The sequence below is a fragment of the Salvelinus sp. IW2-2015 genome, unplaced genomic scaffold, assembly GCF_002910315.2.
Source record: "Salvelinus sp. IW2-2015 unplaced genomic scaffold, ASM291031v2 Un_scaffold3046, whole genome shotgun sequence".
NCBI classification, from domain to species: domain Eukaryota; kingdom Metazoa; phylum Chordata; class Actinopteri; order Salmoniformes; family Salmonidae; genus Salvelinus; species Salvelinus sp. IW2-2015.
The window spans coordinates 27,957-50,780 of NW_019944338.1; the positions used below are offsets into that span (position 1 = coordinate 27,957).

The 22,824-nt window shown below is 43.6% G+C and overlaps 2 protein-coding genes across 2 annotated transcripts in view; both read right to left on the bottom strand.

Moving 5' to 3' along the window:
• The window catches only part of wdr32 (WD repeat domain 32), a 25,131-nt gene extending 13,742 nt beyond the window's left edge, over nt 1-11,389 (bottom strand). Inside the window, exons 1-7 of the mRNA XM_070440833.1 lie at nt 10,635-11,389; nt 10,237-10,350; nt 6,905-7,102; nt 6,417-6,430; nt 4,302-4,346; nt 4,060-4,101; nt 3,789-3,869 (exon numbers count right to left, since the gene is read on the bottom strand). Coding sequence (XP_070296934.1) covers nt 3,789-3,869; nt 4,060-4,101; nt 4,302-4,346; nt 6,417-6,430; nt 6,905-7,102; nt 10,237-10,350; nt 10,635-11,113 — 973 coding nt within the window. The 5' untranslated portion in view covers nt 11,114-11,389. The remainder of the gene's footprint in view (nt 1-3,788; nt 3,870-4,059; nt 4,102-4,301; nt 4,347-6,416; nt 6,431-6,904; nt 7,103-10,236; nt 10,351-10,634) is intronic.
• A 7,788-nt stretch (nt 11,390-19,177) lies between these two features.
• The window catches only part of LOC112075253 (calpain-3), a gene marked incomplete at its 5' end in the record, with an annotated part of 29,711 nt that continues 26,064 nt past the window's right edge, over nt 19,178-22,824 (bottom strand). The window contains 2 exon segments of the mRNA XM_070440834.1: nt 19,178-19,343; nt 22,582-22,780. Coding sequence (XP_070296935.1) covers nt 19,178-19,343; nt 22,582-22,780 — 365 coding nt within the window.

Here is a 22,824-nt window from a genome sequence, read left to right on the forward strand (position 1 = left end):
ATCCATAAATCAACAGGAAAGCCAAAACAGATCTTACTCTGTTGCCTGTTTGTTTGGTATTATTATATGAATAGATATTCAGTTAATAGCCTAATGATTACGTAAGCTCTAATCCTCATGCAACGGAAAATGTTGGAATAAAGCCAATTGCAAAGATTGTCTGTTTTTAATCTTTGCCTATGCGTGTAATAAAGCTTGACAATGTGTTTTTCCTTGAACCACGGACTGTAATAACTTATATTTTAATTTATTGTGTTACACTGTTCAAAACGGGTAGAAAAATAATCATTGTAAACCAGCACCTGTTCGTCACACGTATCCAGCAGCTTCACCCTATAACCCTTCCTATGACCTCCTATACCCCGCCCCTACTACCTCGATATCTCTTGTTATACAATAGTTATGCTTCATCATATAATGTCATTTCATTAGCTAAACTTAGTATAGACCACCACCAGGTCATTATCATTTAGTAGTAGTATAGAACACCAGGTCATTATCATTAGTAGACCTAGTATAGAACCACCAGGTCCATTATCATTAGTAACTTAGTATAGAACCACCAGGTCATTATCATTAGTAGACTTAGTTATAGAACCACCAGGTCATTATCATTAGTAGTAGTATAGAACCACCATGTCATTATCATTAGTAGACTTAGTATAGAACCACCATGTCATTATCATTAGTAACATTAGTATAGACCACCAGGTCATTATCATGTAGACTTAGTATAGAACCACCAGTCATATCATTAGTAGATTAGTATAGAACCACCATGTCATTATCATTAGTAGACTTAGTATAGAACCACCAGGTCATTATCATTAGTAGACTTAGTTATAGAACCACCATGTCATTATTCATTAGTAGACTTAGTATAGAACCACCAAGTCATTATCATTAGTAGACTAGTATAGAACCACCAGTCATTATCATTAGTAGACTATATAGAACCACCAGGTCATTATCATTAGGTGATTAGTATAGAACCACCATGTCATTATCATTAGTAGAACTTAGTATAGAACCACCAGTGCATTATCATTAGTAGACTTAGTATAGAACCACCAATCATTATCATTAGTAGACTTAGTATAGCAGCCTTTAGAACCACCAGTCATATCATAGAGACTTAGAATAGAACACTCATTTCATTATCATTAGTGACTAGTATAAAACCACCAGTCATTATCATTAGTAGACTGTAATAGACCACCAGTCTATATATGTTAGACTTAGTATTAGAACCACCCAGTCTTATCTTTAGTAGATTAGTATAAAGAAAACCACCAATGTCATTATCATTAGTAGACCTATGTATAGGAAAACCACCATGTCGTTATCATTCAGATAGACTTAGTGATAGAACCACCAGGTCATTATCTTATAACTAGTATAGAACCACCATGTCATTAATCAATTAGTTAGACTTTTAGTTATAGAACCACCATGTCACTATCATATAGAGTAGACTTTAGTATAGAACCACCATGTCATTATCTAGTAGACTTTAGTATAGAACCACCAGTCATTATCATGTAGTAGACTTAGTATAGAACCACCCAGCTTATATCATTAGTAACTTAGATAAACCACAGGTCATTATCATTTAGTAGACTATATAGAACCACCACGGTCATCTTATCATTTAGTAGACTTAGTATAGAACCACCAGGTCATTATATTAGGTAGTTAGTATAGAACCACCATGTTCATTTATCATAGAGTAGTATAAAACCACCAGGTCATTATTCATTTAGTAGACTTAGTCATAGAGCCTGAAACACTCAGGTCATTATCATTAGTAGACTTAGTATAGAACCACCAATGTTCGGATCATCATCTTATAACTTAGTATAGAACCACAGTCATTTATCATTAGAGACTTAGTATAGAACCACCATCCTTTATAGACGATAAAACACATGTCTTATCATTAAGTAGACTTAGTATAGAACCACCAGGTCATTATCTTAGTAGTTAGTTTAGACACCATTCTTCTAGCTATAATCAGAACCACATGTTCATTTATCATTAGTAGACTTTAGTATAGAACCACCATGCTCATATCATAGTAACTTAGGATAGAACACCAGGTCATAATTGCTGGCCAACTCATTGATCATGCGTTATACTATACCCTTCTGTCAACAGTGACAGTCTAATCACAGTTCACATCTCCTGATCAATACAATGGTATTGATCAGCTGTTAGGTAGCTGACAAACATACAATCCATGGTGGAGCAATTTATTGATGAGCCACCAACGGAATGGAGCAGAGACCAGGTTTGTGGAATCTAGCTCCAACTACATTGATTCTCCCAAGATCAATACTTTATATATATATATATAAATAATGAAACGCTAACCTTGTAACTATGCTCGTCTTTTGTCTTTGAGGAAATCTACACTTTTCCAATAAATGTTAATCAAATACAACCTCGGACATTTTTTWAAAAGTATTGTTCTTGGGAAAAAGTTCCTTGAGGATTTCTTCTTGGAAATGTACTTAACTTTAGGACAGCGAAACGCTCGTCTTGTGACGAATGGATATAGTAACGTAAACTATTGTACTACAATTGTACGGACCGAGTCGATGTACGAGTTTACGTTACTTTTGTAACCATTAACGTATTCTTGCACCACAGACAGTTGGTTACCGGACATTTAGATACAGCAAGAAAACTGATTAAAAAGCGCATTATCTAGCTAGCTAGTAATTAACAATATATTACCATATTCTAGAAGTGTTAAAAAAATAAAATAACGTAAACTCGTACATCGCCTTGGTCCGTACAATTGCCCTTATTTTAGCTCCCCAAAAACGTAATACTTCCAGATCAACTGTAATGTCAATACCAATGTAAAGCACAATTTCTCCCCTTTCCAACATTATCAATTACATGACCTAAACGCTGCCCGTTTCTGCATAATTCAAGCAGGCAATGAGTCCCGTCGGGTCTTTTTAAAAATGGCGGGTGGGGAAGCGAAACTAATGCGTGAGAAGGAGAGAAGTTGTGGGAAATTTGCTTTTTTCCCCACTCGATCTGTCCAACTTATCGCCTCTAAAATYTAAATAAAACACTATAAAGAGTTTATATAATGTGTCATTACATATCTTTTTGAAGGTTTGTGTCGAATTTGAAATCGGGTTTTAGGGCGGTGCTAAAGTGATCTTAGAAGTAAACAGCGGCTTTGAGAATGATGATCGCATGCAATGATGACGCAAAAAGTGACTAGGTATCCCCCCCTTACCCCCGTCACTGTCCATTTCTTGTATTTAAACGATGAGAGAAGTGCTACACCTGGTGGAGAGAGATTGTAAGACAAAAATAGTTGCTTTATGCGTGCTGTATGTTATGACATGACACGTCAAGATGTAACGGAGGGTCAGTTTTTTTTCAACTTTTCTCCAATACTATAGAGCCATTACCATGTCGATCAACGCTTGAATAGAAACCTAGTTAACACCCCCGATGTTGAAGTCAACACAGTCGCTACAGTCCCATTAGTTTTCTTTGTAGCCTCGTTTGAATGTCGCGGTTGCGCACATTTGTACGGAATGGGGTGAGTTTACGTTAGCGTTAGCTCGTCAGTTTGCAAAGAACAACTTGGCTAACGTTAACGTCATTAGCTATATTGTCCTACAAGAGACTTGTGTCTGAATGGTTGTCCTACAAGAGACTTGTGTCTGAATGGTTGTCCTACAAGAGACTTGTGTCTGAATGGTTGGTCCTACAAGAGACTTGTGTCCTAAAGTAAGCCCAGCATGCCTCTAACTGACCTTCTCTGTGAGGGTGGATCTTGCTGGAGTCGTTACCCTGTCGAGGAGCTCCACTTGACCTCGATGCAGACGCTGAGCCATCTAGAGACAGATTCACAATAAATCACCTGAGCTGTGAGAGGTGATGTGATGTGGGGGGGGGGTGAAGCAGCACCTCACCTTAGCTGTGAGAGTGTGGGGGGATGATGATGTGGGGGGGGGGGGGGTGAAGCAGCACCTCACCTGAGCGTGAGAGGTGATGATTGAGGGGAGGGGGGGGGGTTCATCTACACTGAGCTGAGGGGGGTGAGGATGGGTGGTACAGTGACAGGGTCTCACCTGGAAGCTGAGGATGGGGTGGTGCAGTTGACAGGGTTTGCCTCACTAGCTGAGGATGGTAGAAGAGGCGCTTCGATGGCTGCCCTAGCTGGTGCCCTGATTTCATCGTTGGTTGAATTTCTCACTCATTTGTATTGATCGCTCCCACCCATGAGGATGGGCGGATTTCATTAGGTGGTCATGACGAGGTCTCACCTGAGCTGAGGATGGGGTGGCCTGAGTGACGCGGTCGCACCTGAGCTGAGGGGGGCTCATAGGATGGGGGGTCTCACCTGAGCTGAGGGGGTGAGGATTGGGGGGGGGGGGGTCTCACCTGAGCTGAGGGGGTGCGTCTGGCCCGCAGGCATGCGGTAGCTGCCCACTCCAGAGAAATCTGTTGTGCAGGTCCAGTGTCCATAGGATGGATCAGCAGGTAACCCGTATGACGTAGAGATCTAACCATCTTGGCAGCAGTCTGGAGTCAGAACCGCATCTCTCTCATGTGTTAGCGTTGTGGAAGAACCTTCTTGTGGGGCAGCCATCCCTTGTAACAACTACAGGTAGAGGAGAGAAGAAGGAGTCAGCCATCCTCATCTAACCTACAGGTAGAGGGAGAGAAGAGTCACCATCCTCTGTAAACCTACAGGTAGAGGAGAGAAGAAGATTGTCAGCCATCCTCTGTAAACCTACAGGTAGAGAGATGAGAAGAAGAAGTTCAGCCACCTAGCTTCGTCAAACTACAGGTTAGGAGGAGAGAAGAAGAAGTGCAGCCATCCTTTCTGATAAAACCTACAGGTAGAGGAAGGAGAAAGAGAGTCAAGTCTCATAGACTCTCTTTCTGTCAATCTTAACAGGTAGAGTGAGAGAAGGAAGAGTCAGCCATCCTCTGTAAACCTACAGAGTTAGAGGAGAGAGATGAAGAGTCAGCCCATCCTCTGATCAACCTACAGAAGTAGAGGATGAGAAGATAGAGTCAGCCTCATCCTCGTGTTAAAACCTACAGTGTAAGGATGCGAAGAAGATCAAAGCTCATCCTTGTCAACCTACGGTAGAGGAGAGAAGAAGAAGCAAGCCATCCTCCTCTAGTTAAACCTATCAGAGATAAGAGGCATGAGACAGTAAGCAGTCAGCCATCCTCTGTAAACTACAGGTAGAGGAGAGAATAAGAGTTCAAGCACATCCTCTGTGCAACCTACAGGTAGAGGAGAGAAGAAGAGTCAGCCATCCTCTGTTCAACCTACAGGTAGAGGAGAGAAGAAAGAGTGTCAGCCATCCTCTGTCAACCTACAGGTAGGAGGAGAGAAGAAGAGTCAGCCATCCTCTGTAAACCTACAGAGTAGAGAGAGAAGAAGAGTAGCCATCCTCTGTAATAACCTACAGTAGAGGAGAGAAGAGAGAGTCAGCCATTCCATCTGTAAACTACAGGTAAGATGAGGATAAGAAGAAGTCAGCCATCCTCTGTCAACCTACAGAGTAGAGGAGAAGAAAAGAGTCAGCCATCCTCTGTGTAAACCGTTTACAGGTTCAGGAGGGAGAGAATGAACGAGTCAAGCCCTCCTCTTGTCACACCTACAGAGTAGAGGAGAGAAGATGAGTCAGCCACCTCTTGTAAACCTACAGGTAAGAGGAGAGAGGGAAGAGTTCAGCCATCCTCTGTAAACCACAGGTAGAGGAGAGAAGGAAGAGTTCAGCCATCCTCTGAAACCTACAGTAGGAGAGAGAAGAGAGAGTCAGCACATCCTCTGTAAACCTAACAGGTAGGAGAGAGAAGAAAGAGTGCAGCGCATCCTCTGGTACAACCTACAGGTAGGGAGAGCAAGAAGATTCAAGCCATCCTCTGTAACCTACAGGTAGAGGAGAGAAGAAGAGTTCAGCCATCCTCTGTCAATACCTTAAACAGGTCAGAGGACAGAAGAAGAGTCAGCCATCACTCTGTAAACCACAGTAGAGGAGAGAAGAAGAGTCAGCCATCCTCTGTGAAACCTACAGAGGAGAGAGAGAGAAGGAAGAGTCAGCCTCCTCTAGTCAAAGCCTACAGGTTAGAGAGAGAAAAGAGTCAGCCATTCCTCTGTCAACCTACAGAGTAGAGGAGAGAAAGAAGAGTCAGCCATCCTCTGTCAAACCTACAGGAGTAGAGGAAGAAGAAGAGTCAGCCATTCCTCTGTAAACCTACAGGTAGAGGAGAGAAGAAGAGTCAGCCATCCTCTGTCAACCTACAGGTAGAGGAGAGAAGAAGAGTCAGCCATCCTCTGTCAACCTACAGGTAGAGGAGAGAAAGAAGAGTCACGCATCTCTGTCAACCTACAGAGTAGATAGAGAAGAAGAGTCAGCCATCCTCTGTAAACCTACAGGTAGAGGAGAGAAGAAGAGTCAGGGCCTGCATCCTAAATGGCACCCACCGTATTCCCTTAAATATTGTCACTCCCTTATTGACCAGAAACCTATGGTAGTACACTATATAGAGAATAGCATGCCATTTGGACACAACCTCAGCTGTCTGTGTGTGCAAATACCGGGCTATCACCGATAACACCGGCCTATCACCGATAACACCGGCCTATCACCGATAACACCGGCCTATCACCGATAGCACCGGCCTATCACCGGCCTATCACCGATAGCACTGACAGATAACACAGAGCTCAACGAAGACAGAATACAATCTCATTGTGTTATTCTTAGTATTTCTAAAACAGAAACAGTGAAATGAAAACATTATTATGAAAGTCAACTTACTAATTAAACATGCTGTAGTGGAAACGTGTATACGCATCGACACACACACACACACACACACACACACACACACACACACCTACCTGTTGGTGTCCCAGGTGATGACGTTGCCGTCAAAGCCAGAGGTGACAAGGAGTCGTGTGTTGGTGTCGTACTCGATGTTCTTGACCCAGCTGGCGTGACCGTGCAGCGAACACACTTTAGAGTTGAGCTTCCTCAGGTCCCACAGAGCTATGGTGGTGTCATCAGAACACGTGGCAAACAGACGGTTGTCCAGAAACCTGGAAAGAGAAGAGCAGAACGTACATTATAATAACAAGAGCGTACGTAGGTGATTCCTTGCCTCCTAATTCCTTGCCTCCTAATTCCTTGCCTCCTAATTCCTTGCCTCCTAATTCCTTGCCTCCTTCTCAACCGTATTGGAGGAGAAGGTCCAGGGTCCCTCCCCTCAGACCTTATCGTCTAATGTGTTTTGAAACAGACGCAAAAGAGAAAGGAATCCAGCTTGGATTCATTGAGATAGACATGTAGACCAAGTTAACAAACTGATCACTTCAAATCCCAACGTACCTTCTCCGCTGTGCAATCTGGTTTCRGAGCRGGTCACGGGTGCACCTCTGCCACGCTCAAGGTCCTAAACGATATCATAACCGCCATCGCTAAACGACAGTATTGTGCAGCTGTATTCATCGACCTGGCCAAGGCTTTCGACTCTGTCAATCACRGTATTCTTATCGGCAGACTCATTAGCCTTGGTTATTCAAATGACTGCCTCGCTTGGTTCACCAACTACTTCTCTGATAGAGTTCAGTGTGTCAAATCGGAGGGCCTGTTGTCCGGACCTCTGCCAGTCTCTATGGGGGTACCACAGGGTTCAATTCTCAGGCCGACTCTCTTCTCTGTATATATCAACGATGTCGCCTTGCTGCTGGTGATTCTCTGATCCACCTCTACGCAGACGACACCATTCTGTATACACTGTGTTAACTAACCTCCAAACGAGCTTCAATGCCATACAACACTCCTTCCGTGGCCTCCAACTGCTTAATGCAAGTAAAACTAAATGCATGCTCTTCAACCGATTGCTGCCCGCATCCACCCGCCCGACTAGCATCACTACTCTGGACGGTTCTGACTTAGAATATGTGGACAACTGTAAATACCTAGGTGTCTGGTTAGACTGTAAACTCTCCTTCCAGACCCACATTAAGCATCTCCAATCCAAAATTAAATCTAGAATTGGCTTCCTATTTCACAACAAAGCATCCTTCACTCATGCTGCCAAACATACCCTGTAAAACTGACTATCCTACCGATCCTCGACTTCGGCGATGTCATTTACAAAATATCTCCAACACTCTACTCAGCAAACTGGATGCAGTCTATCACAGTGCCATCCGTTTGTCACCAAGCCCCATATACTAACCACCACTGCGACCTGTACGCTCTCGTTGGTTGGCCCTCGCTTCATTCTCGTCATCAAACCCACTGGCTACAGGTCATCTACAAGACCCTGCTAGGTAAAGCCCGCCTTATCTCAGCTCACTGGTCACCATAGCAGCACCCATCCCTAGCACGCGCTCCAGCAGGTATATCTCTCTGGTCACCCCTAAAGCAAACAGCTCGTTTGGCCGCCTTTCCTTGCAGTTCTCTGCTGCCAGTGACTGGAACGAACTGCAAAAATCACTGAAGCTGGAGACTCATATCTCCCTCACTAGCTTAAACATCAGCTGTCAGAGCAGCTTACCGATCGCTGCAGCTGTACATAGTCCACCCAATCTACCCACCTCATCCCCATATTGTGTTTTATCTACTTTCTGCTCTTTTGCACACCAGTATCTCTACTTGCACATCATCATCTGCTAATTTATCACTCCAGTGTTCATTTGCTAAATTGTAATTACTTCACCACTATGGCCTATGTAAATTTATTTCTACTGTATTATTGACTGGATGTTTGTTTACTCCATGTGTAACTCTGTGTTGTTGTTTGTGTCTCACTGCTTTGCTTATCTTGGCAAGGTCGCAGTTGTAAATGAGAACTTGTTCTCAACTGGCCTACCTGGTTAAATAAAGGGGAATAAATAAAAATATATATTTTTTAAATCCTAGGATGCCATAGCAGTCTAGATATAGCCATGTATCAGAGCCTTGAACAGACCTAGGAGAGTACTTACAGGACAAACAGCATTGACAGACTTCTGACAGACAGACAGGCAGACTTCTGACAGACAGACAGGCAGACAGACAGGCAGACAGACAGACTTCTGACAGACAGACAGGCAGACTTCTGACAGACAGACAGGCAGACTTCTGACAGACAGACAGGCAGACAAACTTCTGACAGACAGACAGCAGACAGACAGACACACACACAGACAGACAGACAGACAGACATGAGGAGGCGTGGGAACAGCTAGCAGTAGCTCTGGTCCAGGGAGTTTATGTGTCCTGCTCAATGCTTAGCGTCAGCTAGTCACATGGAAAAGCCCTGGACCAGAGATAGGGAACATCCAGCTAGCATACCTGACGATACAGACAGGAGAACAATTACAAACCTTTCCTTGGGACCCACATTCATTTAGATTTTTTGGTAGCCCTGAACTAGTAGACAATGGCTTGCTAACTAGTAGACAAGGGCTTGCTAACTAGTAGACAAGGCTCTAACTAGTAGACAAGGGCTTGCTAACTAGTAGACAAGGGCTTGATAACTAGTAGACACGGCGTGCAACTAGTAGACAAGGGCTTGCTAACTAGTAGACAAGGCTTAACTAGTAGACAAGGGCTTAACTAGTAGACAAGGGCTTAACTAGTAGACAATGGCTTAACTAGTAGACAAGGGCTTAACTAGTAGACAAGGGCTTGATAACTAACTAGTTGACAAGTTGAATGTGGTGTGATAACTCTGGAAGAGTTTAAAACAGATGGACCGCCTGGGTGTACCCGAGGAGAGGTTTGAGAAAGGCTGGGGTAGAGAACACCCGCCCCGGTATCTGGGCGTTTAGAGATGTCGGCGATGAGTATGATGTGTCTCCTTTAAAGGCCCATGAAACTCAGATTCAAACTCCCATTAAACAGCGCTGCAAGTGTTATAATGTCAAAAATGTCTGACCTCTGCCTGGCTGTAATGATTGATTGCTGTTGTGCTGAATAGGCACATTTTTGTGTGGTTGTAAATGTTTACTTAGCCATTCTCTGGAAGTACATGTCGGCCATAAATTATCCTCGTTGCTCAGCGAAACTCTATATTTGGTAAATAACTAACATAGTTGGACATAAAGCTTGCAAAGCTGTCTACTGGGAGTTTGAATCTGAGTTTCCCAGGGTGTTTGAGAGAGGAGACACGTCATACTCATCGTCGACATCTCTGAACGCCCAGATACCGGCACAGAGAACACGCAGCCATCTATGGTACCTGATGTTATTGACACAGTCTTCATGGGCCTCCACCAGGGTCTTGATGTGCTTGGAGGAGATGGGGTCGAACAGGAGAACCTCTGTCTGCTCACAGGCCACTGTCAGGACAGACCTGAGGAGGGGTGGGATATAAGGTCACAACAACAGTCCCAAGTCTGTATTATGTTTCATGTGGACCCCAGGAAGAATAGCTGCTGCTTTTGCAACAGCTAATGTGGATCCTAATTCAATATCGAAATAACTCGCCTAGGTCAACTTGTGTAATGTAAAAAGGTCTGTCTGTGGATTGTGACTACTGATCATACAACTTAACTAGCTTTCCTATTACGCAAATATGGATAAAACTTCTGGCTAAAAATTGACAAACACGTAACATCCATTTCCTCCTGTCCTTACCCGTCGGGGGAGTATTCCAAATTAAACACTGCGCCATGAGTTTGGGTACTGAGGTTGACCGAGTCTGCAGCCGGACTCATGGAAAAATACAAGTTCGTCATTGTCCTAAAGTTATCCCTAGATGGATCCACGAACAGCCCTCTCCTTATAGTCCTGCTCTGTAGCATGGAGAACAGGCTGTTGGAGCTACTCTCAACCGAACCAGGGCCAGCCATAGAGGTAGTCCCCTGCCCCGAGGCGCCTTGTACATTCGGCTGACACCGGGGATTGTCCTCCGCGGCTGCAAAATCCGCCCTGGAGCTTCTCGGGTTAGCACTTCCCTCCTCTCGGCTGCTCTGCGGAGGACGCGCCGGTGCCTTGCCTTCATCGGCGGAGTCATCTGTCTGGGGGTCCTGTTCCTTGTCCGACACCCTGCTGCTGCTAGACCTGTCCTGCGACTCATCCGGGTCCACGCTGTCGCTCTGCTGCTCCGAGCTCATTGTGGCTGTTAAGGGCTATCGCCAACGGGTGCCTGGTACAGGCCCCTTGTTTCACAGATAGTGTCTCGGTTCAACAACCAATTGTGCAACTATTGTATCCCGAATACACCTACCTCTACTCCGTTAAGACAATCGCGCCCCAAAAAACGTGAGTGGAATTTCACGAAACTAGACAGAGACGGAATTGCTATTTGATGTAGCTAACCACACAAAACTGGAGCAAAATAAACCAAGTGCTGTGACGGAGTTCAGCTTCCTTCTCCTTCTTCCGTGGAATTTCAGTGGTCAAAACTAAGATAATAAATTGGATACCTCCACCTAGTGGACATAGTTATACTTTCATTTCATTAAACAGTTCCATATGCAAAAATCTAAATCAAATGTAATTTGTCACGAACACCGAATATAACGGACTTAACCGTGACATGCTACTTTACGAGTTCTTCCCAACGATGCAAAATAAAAAATAAAAATATTACAAATAAAAAAAAGTAACACAAGAATGGAGCTTTATACAGGAAGTACAAGATCAATACTGGATCAAATGTTTTATTTATTTAACTTTTATTTAACTAGGCAAGTCAGTTAAGAACAAATTCTTATTTACAATGACGGCCTACCAATATGCAGAGGTATGAAATATTTGAGGTAAATATGAAGGCAGTGTAAAGTGACTAGGCATCAGGATAGATCATAATACGAGTAAAATTAAGAACATGATGAGTATAAAAGTGTGTGTGTGTTGTCGGTATGCATGTTTGTGTTATAGGTGTGTGTATTTATGTGTATTTATTTATGAATGTGTGTGGGCTTTGTGTGAGAGTGTCAGTGTGTCTATAGTGTGTCTGTAGTGGGTCTGTAGTGGGTCTGTAGTGGGGGCTGAAACTGTGGACAAATTTAAAAGAGATCTTAAATCACATCTTTGTAGCTTTGCTTTTCCTCAGGGTGCTTTTTAGTCGTTCAGTTTGTCATTATTTCGTTTTTTTCTTTTTCTTACGTTGGTTGTGTAGTAAATATTTCAGCTTTGATTTTCATTGTTTTTTCATTGTTTTTCTCCTCTGTAAAGCACATTGTGTTGTGATTTGCACGCTACACTCTTAGAAAAAAGGTGGTATCTAGAACCCAAAAGGGTTCTTCAGCTGTCCCCCGTAGGATAACATTTTAGTTTAGAAGTCAGAAGACAGCCATCCCTACCAGGACTCCTGAATGGCGCAGTGGTCTAATACACTACAGCTCAGTGCAAGAGGTGTCTAAGAGGTGCTCTAATCTTGGGTTCAAATCCAGGCTGATTCACATCTGGCTGTGATTGGGAGTCCCACACAATTGGCCCAATGTCACTGTGGTAGGCTGTCATTGTAAATAAGAATTTATTCTTAACTGAATTGCCTGGTAAAATAAAAATTCCTAGGACCATGTCAACGTTCTCTGTTGAATAAATGTGTGTTTGCCTCCCTCTGGTGGTTGGATGCATCATTACATCCGTTTATATCACTTCACTGCAACGTTAAGTCAAAGGGGCGGTCCTTAGAAACACTTTTTTTCAGCTCAACTGCTTCACAGCACAGGCGTGGCAAAGCAATCGCTGAATTTGTCTCGAGCAGGCGGATCTAAATACATAACTTTAATAGCTCTATGATACAGAATGAGACCTACACACTTCCTTAACCCTAAAATAAGTAAAGAAGTAATTTTGTCTGGAAGTCAAGTTTCATTGCACATTGCACAGAACAACAAAATGGAGCCCTTTACATAGCTCGTCTCCCCTCGGCTATGGGAGGGACACACACGGTTTTAAATGGCCCAAATGGTCATTTAGACGTCGACAAATGTAACAGATTTGGACAATCACTAATGTCATTACATCTTTGGTAAAGTAATAAAGAAGGTGAACTATTTTGGGTAGATGTTCCTAAAACAGATTCTAACTACACACCTACTCATTCCAGGGTTTTTCTTTTTTCTACATTGTAGAATAATAGTGAAGACATCAAAACTATGAAATAACACATATGGAATCATGTAGTAACCAAAAAAGTGTTAAATCAAAAATTTATATTTGAGATTTTTCAAAGTAGCCAACCTTTGCCTTGATGACAGCTTTGCATACTCTTTGCATTCTCTCAACCAGCTTCACCTGGAATGCTTTTCCGACAGTCTTGAAGGAGTAACTTCCTGTGATGATGGAAGGGCTAAGCAGCAGAGAATGGCCCAGCTAGCAATGAGGAATCAGCCCAGAAGCGAACATCTTCCAGAGGGCCGGAACTGATTGAATCGGCCCGGAATTGGGTTTCGGACTCGGCCCGGAATCAAAATGAATGACTGCCCAGAATCGGCCCAAGTACATCGGGCTATTTCCGTCTACCGGAATTCAACCGACTTTGCCGGCATCTTACCAGAATCCCCCCAGAAGCGGCCTGATGCAAATTTAAATAAATATATTCAAAATTACCTGATTTAGTAATTTTAAATATTACTATTATACATTTTATACATACAAATTATACCCATCCAGAAGAAAAATGAATTGTGTCGGAGGAAACACCATACACCTGGTGACCGTGTCAGCGTGCATGCGCCTAGCCCGCCACAGGAGTTGCTACATCGCGATTGGACAAGGACATCTCGGCCAGCCAAACCCTACCTTAACTCGGACGACGCAGGGACAATTGTGCGGTGAGGAAAATATGGGAAAATAAATAAATAATGAAATGTAATCATCTGCCAGAGAGTTGCCCCAATCGGCTAGAGCCCCAAGTAATACATTTAGGCCAGATAACTCTCACCGGATCGGCCCGAGCCCCAGTCCCCGCATCCTAGCCATAAGAAATACTGCCGAAGGCGGCCCAGACTCGGGCCACATGTCTGACTCTCAGCCGGAATCGGGCCAGATCCACTGTGCTAGCTGGGGGACTTCACCAGCCACGTCCTTCGATCTTCTCCACCGAGACGGTTAGGTGGACTCCAGAACGTGACCCAGGAAGTGCCAGGCGGTGGAGGCAGAGCAGAACGGGATCGTAACAACGGGATGAAGATGGGACCTAAGGCTTTCGGTAGTAACCCTAAACTAGGCAAGGTATGTTGCTGGTCTCCCTACCCATCCCTGCCCCACAAGGAGGCTCACCCACACCCCTCAGAGAGGCACCCCAAGGGTCCTCCACCCCCCAACCCTCCAGACCACCAGATCCCTCTGGCCCAAGGCAGAGATGGGAACCTGAGATCCAGATGGTACCAGCTAGCAGGCCTTCAGTCTGAGGGGAGACAAACAAACCTCCACCTCCTCTGGGTGTTCCAGTCTGAGGAGAGACAGACAAACCTCCACCTCCTCTGGGTGCTCCAGTCTGAGGAGAGACGGGACAAAAACCTCCACCTCCTCTGGGTGTTCCAGTCTGAGGAGAGACAGACAAACCTTCCACCTCCTCTGGGTGTTCCAGTCTGAGGAGAGACGGAACAAACCTCCACCTCCTCTGGGTGTCCAGTCTGAGGAGAGACACAACAAACCTCCACCTCCTCTGGGTGTTCCAGTCTGAGGAGAGACGGACACACTCCACCTCCTCTGGGTGTTCCAGTCTGAGGAGAGACAGACAAACCTCCACCTCTCTGGGTGGTCCAGTCTGAGGAGAGACGGACAAACCTCCACCTCCTCTGGGTGTTCCAGTCTGAGGAGAGACAGACAAACCTCCACCTCCTCTGGGTGCTCCAGTCTGAGGAGAGACAGACAAACCTCCACCTCCTCTGGGTATTCCAGAAAGAGGACAGCCAAGACTCCTTGAGACGCCTTGAGAAGGGCCAGGTTTCTTGAGTTATCTTAGATTAACTCTGACTATTTCAAGGAAGTGTATATTGCCACTTTTTTCTTGTTTTTTTAAGAGGTATTTTAAAGGGGTATGCTAGCACACTAGTTTAGTTCACCTCGCAGTGTTCGGCTTGGCGCCAGTCGAGGCATGGTGGCGCCTTAACTGGTGTCTCCAAGTGGACACACACCTCTCCAAAGTGTGCACAGTTCCTAACTAATTTCAATGCACTTTTATGACCCAAAGAAGAGTGTTCAACTGTAAGGTACTTTGTTGATCTCTCCTAGCTGTGCCGTTGAGGAACTAGAGCAGGAACACCTGTAGTTGTTTCGTTTGGAACACAACCCTGCATTCCCATTATAAAATGTGCAGTCTGGTTCAAGTGGGCATGACTTGAAACCTTGTTCTATTGCCAACATGACTAGTTAATGTCAGGACCCGGTGCGAGAAACAGTCACTAATAATCGTCAGAACCCAGAAGATGAGGCAGACACAGCAGTACTAGAGATGGTGGTTTAATTAAAGAACAAAATCTTCAGGCAAAGAAACTAAATCCACAATGTCCAAAAATAAAGCCAAGAGGCACAAAATGGAAATCCTCCAAAATACAACAGAAACTCCACAAAGTGGTAAAAAACAGCAGGGAAAAACAAACCTCAAAAGACTACTCAAATAATACACAAGAACTAAACCAGAGAACCTCTGGAAAATCCAACAAGAGAAATATCTGTATAAAACAAGGCTTGGGCTGGGGCTGGGTGCTAACTTACAAACACTGAGCAAGGAACAGAGGAACACACAGGGTTTAAATACTAACAAGGGAATGACCTACAGGTGCAAACAATAATTAGAGCAAGAAAAACAAAAGGTACAAAAAAGGTGCAATGGGGACATCTAGAGACCAATACCCGAACAGTCTTGGCCAAAACCTGACAGTTAAGTTATAAAATAGGATCTTAGTGTTAGGCTTTCACAAGGCAATTCAGAGAAACAGATCATCATGTTGGTGAGTATAGAAAGGGTTACTGAGTGCATTCAGGTGTGTGTTGCCGTGGATACGTTTCTTCACAATAAACAAACGGGCTCATTCTGTTCAGAACTATCCAGGGTCTGATGCCATGTCATCTGGTAACTGTACGTCAAACATTGTGATCATAAACGTTGACATTGTGTATGACATGAGTTTTATGATTTGGAAATGTGAAGTACACATTTGGATTCCCGGGTGTATAACACCAAAGCAGTATTTATTATAATCTTCAACATCTCATCTTTCAAAATATACACATCAAGTCCTCTTAATTTACAGCATTTATCTCACTCAGACAACAATACATTTGCTAAAGTTTCCCAGTTAGCAGGAAGGATGGGGGCAACTTCCTGTCAGGTGGTGCTCAAGTTCAGAACAGCTGTCAGTCAAAACCCCCATACAGAGCTGTGACCTGACCTGATGTTTAACATGTTACTGGACAACCTGACCTGATGTTTAACATGTTACTGGACAACCTGACCTGATGTACAACATGTTACTGGACAGCCTGACCTGATGTATAACATGTTACCGGACAGCCTGACCTGATGTATAACATGTTACTGGACAGCCTGACCAGATGTATAACATGTTACTGGACAGCCTGACCTGATGTATAACATGTTACTGGACAGCCTGACCTGATGTATAACATGTTACTGACCAGGCCTGACCTGATGTATAACATGTTACTGGACAGCTGACCTGATGTATAACATGTTACTGGACACTCCTGATGTATAACATGTTACCGGACAGCTGACTGATGTATAACATGTTACGGACAGCCTGACCTGATGTATAACATTGTTACTGGACAGCCTGACCTGATGTATAACATGTTACGGACAGCCTGACCTGATGTATAACATGTTACTGGACAGCCTGACCTGATGTATAAACATGTTACGGACAGCCTGACCTGATGTTAAAACATGTTACTGGACAGCCTGACCTGATGTATAACATGTTACTGGACAGCCTGACCTGATTGTATAACATGTTACTGGACAGCCTTGACCTGATGTATAACATGTTACTGGACAGCCTGACCTGATGTATAACATGTTATGGACAGCCTGACCTGATGTATAACATGTTCTGGACAGCCTGACCTGATTGTATAACATGTTACTGGACAGCCTGACCTGATGTATACCATGTTACTGGACAGCCTGACCTGATGTATACTGTTACTGGACGGCCTGACCTGATGTATATAACATGTTACTGGACAGCCTGACCTGATGTATACATTTTACTGGACAGCCTGACCTGATGTATAACATGTTACTGGACAGCCTGACCTGATGTATAACATGTTATGGAGCCGACCGAGTATAGAATGGTTACTGGACAGCCTGACCTGATGTATAACATGTTCTGGACAGCCTGACCTGATGTATAACATGTTACTGGACAGCCTGACCTGAGTGTATAACATGTTACTGACAGCCTGACCTGATGTATACATGTTACTGGACAGCCTGACCTGATGTATAACATGTTACTGGACAGCCTGACCTGATGTATAACATGTTACTGGCACACTGACTGATGTATAACATGTTACTGGACAGCCTGACCTGATGTATAACATGTTACTGACAGCCGAACCTGATGTTATAACATTTTACTGGCAGCCTGACCTGCTTGTATAACATGTTACTGGACAGCCTGACCTGATGTATAGCATGTTACTGGACAGCCTGACCTGATGTATAACATGTTGGACAGATTGCTTGTACTTCTGTACTGTTTACCACGCTTGCCAAATATCAGAACTCAACATCAAAAAGATACATCAGAACTCAAAATCAAACTGATCGTGCAATATAATATGCTTTTGATGCGTTTTGGATCCTTTTCAATGATGTTGACTACTGTTACTGTTACGATAGTCTATTTCGTCCTCCTCATCGGACGAGGAGAGGCGAGAAGGATCGGACCAATATGTAGAGTGGTACGTGCTCATGATGATTTATTAAAACCGAACTGAACACTGAAATACAAAAACAATAAACGATGTGCAGAAAACCGAAACAGTACCGTGTGGTGAAAAAACACTAACACGGCAACAAACACCCACAAACCACACGTGAAACCCCGGCTGCCTAAGTATGATTCTCAATCAGGGACAACGATTGACAGCTGCCTCTGATTGAGAATCATACCAGGCCGAACACAAAAAACCCAACATAGAAAACACACATAGACAACCCACCCCAACTCACGCCCTGACCATACTAAATAAATACAAAATAAGGGAAAATAAGGTCAGGAACGTGACAGTTACGGGTATCCTGTGTGTGTATCATGAGTTGTTCCGGGTCTCGTTTCCATCCCCCCTAGACTGCAGGGCCAGAGAGATTCATAACAACTACTTTAAACATATTTTTCTCCAGAACCGCTGAACCAATCGTAACCAAATTTTCCAAGACTCTAGCCGAAACAATATAGCCGCTGTGAACCAATGAGCTTGTACGAATGTTTTTTTCCCTGTCCAACAGAGCCACAACGTGGCCAAACTCAACCATATTTTACAGGTTAGCTAGATATCCTTGAGCATGTGTGCCAAATTACATCACTCTGATTCAAACAGTTCAAGAGATATAAGAAGTTCCCCGTTATAGCGGCACCGTGTTGTCGATATGGATGTGTTGAGTTTAAAATGTTTGGAAACTGTGTACCAAGTTTCTTTACAATATGATTGAAATGACTGACTGATCAAATCAAATTTTATTTGTCACATGCTTACTGATAGGCCCTTCACCAACGATGCAGTTAAGAAAAATTAGATAAGAATAACAAATAATTAAAGAGCAGCAGTAAATAAAAATGCGGGGCTATATACAGGGGGTACCAGTACAGAGTCAATGTATGGCGATCCCCGGTTTTAATGAACACGATGGGAGACAGAGAGCTGGTTTCAAGCACAGCAGGTGTTTATTGTAAAGGACCACAGGAGGAGGCAGGTAGCTGGGTCCAGGGACAGGAAGAAGGTCATATACAGGAGGAGGCAGGTAGCTGGGTCCAGGGACAGGAAGAAGGTCATACACAGGAGGAGGCAGGTAGCTGGTTCCAGGGGCAGGTAGAAGGTCATACACAGGAGGAGGCAGGTAGCTGGGTCCAGGGGCAGGCAGAAGGTCATACACAGGAGGAGGCAGGTAGCTGGCAGGCAGGCAGAAGGTCATACACAAGGCGGCAGGTAGCTGGGTCCAGGGGCATGAGCAGGAGGTACAACTACCAGCGAGGAGGCAGGTAGCTGGGGTCAGGGACAGGCAGAAGGTCATACACAGGAGGAGGCAAGGTAGCTGCGTCCAGGGGCAGGCAGAAGGTCATACACAGGAGGAGCAGGTAGCTGCGTCCAGGGGCAGGCAGAAGGTCATACACAGGAGGAGCAGGTAAGCTGGATCCAGGGGCAGGCAGAAGGTCATACACAGGAGGAGGCAGGTAGTGGGTCCAGTTTATTGTCATGTTAACTCTTGTTTCTTCTTGTCATGTAACCTCTTGGTTTCTTCTTGTCATGTAACCTCTTGGTTTCTTTCTTGTCATGTAACCTCTTGGTTTCTCTTGTCATGTAACCTCTTGGTTTCTTCTTGTCATGTAACCTCTTGGTTTCTTCTTGTCATGTACTCTTGGTTTTCTTTCTTGTCATGAACCGCTTGGTTTCTTTGTCATGTAACTCTTGGTTTCTTCTTGTATGTAACTCTTGGTTTAACGTGATTCGCTCATTTCACACAGACTAGGCTAGCCAGTCAGAGTAGCTAAATTAAGATTTGAACCTCTCAAAGGTTCAAGGCAGTGGTCCCTTTTTCTGGACATATTCAGTACAATGGAGTGTAATTACTTGTGTTTTTAAGGAGTTTTTCATTTTAAGAGTATTCCACGTCAGTTTTTTGGTGATAAGAACTGAACGGTGGTGTGTTTCTAGAATATGTTCTAGTGAGCCGTTTAGGATGTGTTCTAGTGACGGTTCTAGAATGTTGTTCGCCTGACAACCATTCTAAATCTGTTCTCGGTACGGTTCTAGAATGTGTTCTACGACGGTTCTAGAATGTGTTCTAGTGACGGTTCTAGAATGTGTTCTACTGAAGGTTCTAGAATGTGCTATGGATTTCTAGATACTGTGTGTTACTAGACGGTTTCTTAGAGTGTGTTCTACTGACAGTTCTAGAAATGTTTCACTGACCATTCTAAATCTGTTCTCGTCGGTTTCTAGAATGTGTTCTAGTGATGGTTCTAGAATGTGTTTTCTACTGACGATTCTAGAATGTGTTTCAGTGATGGTTCTAGTGACGGTTCTATAATATGTTCTAATATCGGTTCACTGTGTACTATACGTGAACAGTGTGTATGATCAGGGTAGTTAATTTTGGTCCTCATTGTTGAGACAGACGTGAGAAATTCAAAGTATTCACTGTTTGTTAATTTGTTTTATTTTCACATTTATTTACTCATATGTCTGAGTTTGTACTTACTAGTAATTATTAGGTATTCGCTATGAATCTTTTGTGGAAGGCAAACATGTAATGGGGTGTTATACATAGAGCAGGGATGTTATCCACAGTGGTTTAAATAGAGCAGGGATGTTATCCACAGTGTTTAATGAGCAGGGATGTTATCCCACAAGTGTTTAAATAGAGCAGGGATGTTATCCCAAGTGGTTTAAATAGAGCAGGGATGTTATCCCACAGTGTTTTAAATAGAGCAGGGATGTTATCCCACAGTGTTTAAATAGAGCAGGGATGTTATCCCACAGTGTTAAATAGAGCAGGGATGTTATCACAGTGTTTAAATAGAGCACGGATGTTATCCCACAGTGTTTAAATAGAGCAGGGATGTTTATCCCACAGTGTTATAAATAGAGCAGGGATGTTATCCCACAGTGTTTAAATAGAGCAGGGATGTGATCCCCACGCAGTGTTTAAATAGAGCAGGGATGTTATCCCACAGTGTTTAAATAGAGCAGGGATGTTATCCACAGTGTTTAAATAGAGGCAGGGATGTTATCCCACAGTGTTTTAAATAGAGCAGGGATGTTTATCCACAGTGTTTAAATAGAGCAGGGATGTTATCCACAAGTGTTTAAATTTAGAGCAGGGATGTTATCCCACAGTGTTTAACATAGAGCGGGGATGTTATCCACAGTGTTTAAAATAGAGCAGGGATGTTTATCCCACAGTGTTTAAATAGAGCAGGGATGTTATCCCACAGTGTTTAAATAGAGAGGGATGTTATCCCACATGTGTTTAAAATAGAGCAGGGATGTATCCCACAGTGTTTAAATAGAGCAGGGATGTTATCCCACAGTGTTTAAATAGAGCAGGTGATGTATCCACACAGTGTTTAAATAGAGCAGGGATGTTATCCCACAGTGTTGTAACTAGAGCAGGGATGTTATCCCACAGTGTTTTAAATAGAGCAGGATGTTATCCCACAGTGTTTAAATTAGAGCAGGGATGTTATCCCACAGTTGTTAAATAGAGCAATGGGGATGTTATCCCACAGTGTTTTAAATAGAGTAGGATGTTATCCCACAGTGTTTAAATAGAGCAGGGATTGACCCCACAGTGTTTAAATAGAGCAGGGATGTTATCCCACAGTGTTTAAATAAGAGCAGGGATGTTTCCCAGCAGTGTTTAAATAGAGCAGGGATGTTATCCCACAGTGTTTAAATAGAGCAGGGATGTTATCCCACAGTGTTTAAATAGAGCAGGGATGCTATCCCACAGGAAGTGTTTGTTTTTAAGTATAGCCGTTTGTGTCGGGAAATGGTATAGAGGCGGTATGTTGAGGGGTTGAAGAGATTGAGGAACAGAATCAGGATCCAAAGCTAAACCTCTGATGACACACAACATTATACAAACCAAGCTGATGCATCATGACGTTTAAAAAAAAAAAACGTTTTCTGTTATTGTATAAAAAAAAAACACATGTAATTGTATTTTAATCAATGTGAAAGAAAGTTCAACCAATGTCCTCGTCGTTGTGACTCCTTATCGGTGTAGTGGGCAGCTCAGGGTTGTACACGGGGGGGGGTTGTACACGGGGGGGCTGTTGTAGGTGTGTGTTGTGGTCTCTCTGTTCAACCTGTAATCTCTAACAGAGGTCTTCATCTTCAGGAAGAGATACCTACAGACGTGTAACCCTTCCTCTTCCTCTTCCTCTGTTATCTGAGGCAAAACATACACTGGTCCTTTTATCTGATCATTCCTGAGTTTCTACGATAAGTTTGTTCAGTTGTTGCTGCCGGTTGTGCTACAGATATTTTACTAGAGTATGTTATCAAATAAAACAAACCTTGAAATAAAAATAAATAAATATATTTCGCAACATAATACAAGCTTCTTTGTTTTATTTTGTCTTTCATTTGTAGTTGTGTGTGTGCTTGATAAGAATGTCTTGACGTAAAAGCACTCTGACGGAGCAGCGGTTTAGCTAACTTCAACAGAGTTGACTGTTCTCGAGAAATGATCTCCGATTCACTTGAGAACTACGGGTACAAGAAGACCAACCAATAACTACACAATTATTTATTGGGTTAAAATGTTTAAAAATGCATTACACTCATTTGACCGAAGCTTTAGTATGAAACCACAAAAAAAAAAACAGTTCAACCCATAGTCATATTCATGTCTTCATACGTTGAACCCTGTAGGAAGACTTCTGCCTGGTCCTGGTCGTACAGCGGAGGAGGAGGAGGAGGAGCTAGGGAGGCTTCTGCCTGGTCCTGGTCGTACAGTGGAGGAGGAGGAGGAGGAGGAGCTAGGGAGGCTTCTGCCTGGTCCTGGTTGTACAGCGGAGGAGGAGGAGGAGCTAGGGAGGCTTCTGCCTGGTCCTGGTCTGTTACAGCGGAGAGAGAGGCAGGAGTTAAGGAATCTCTCTCT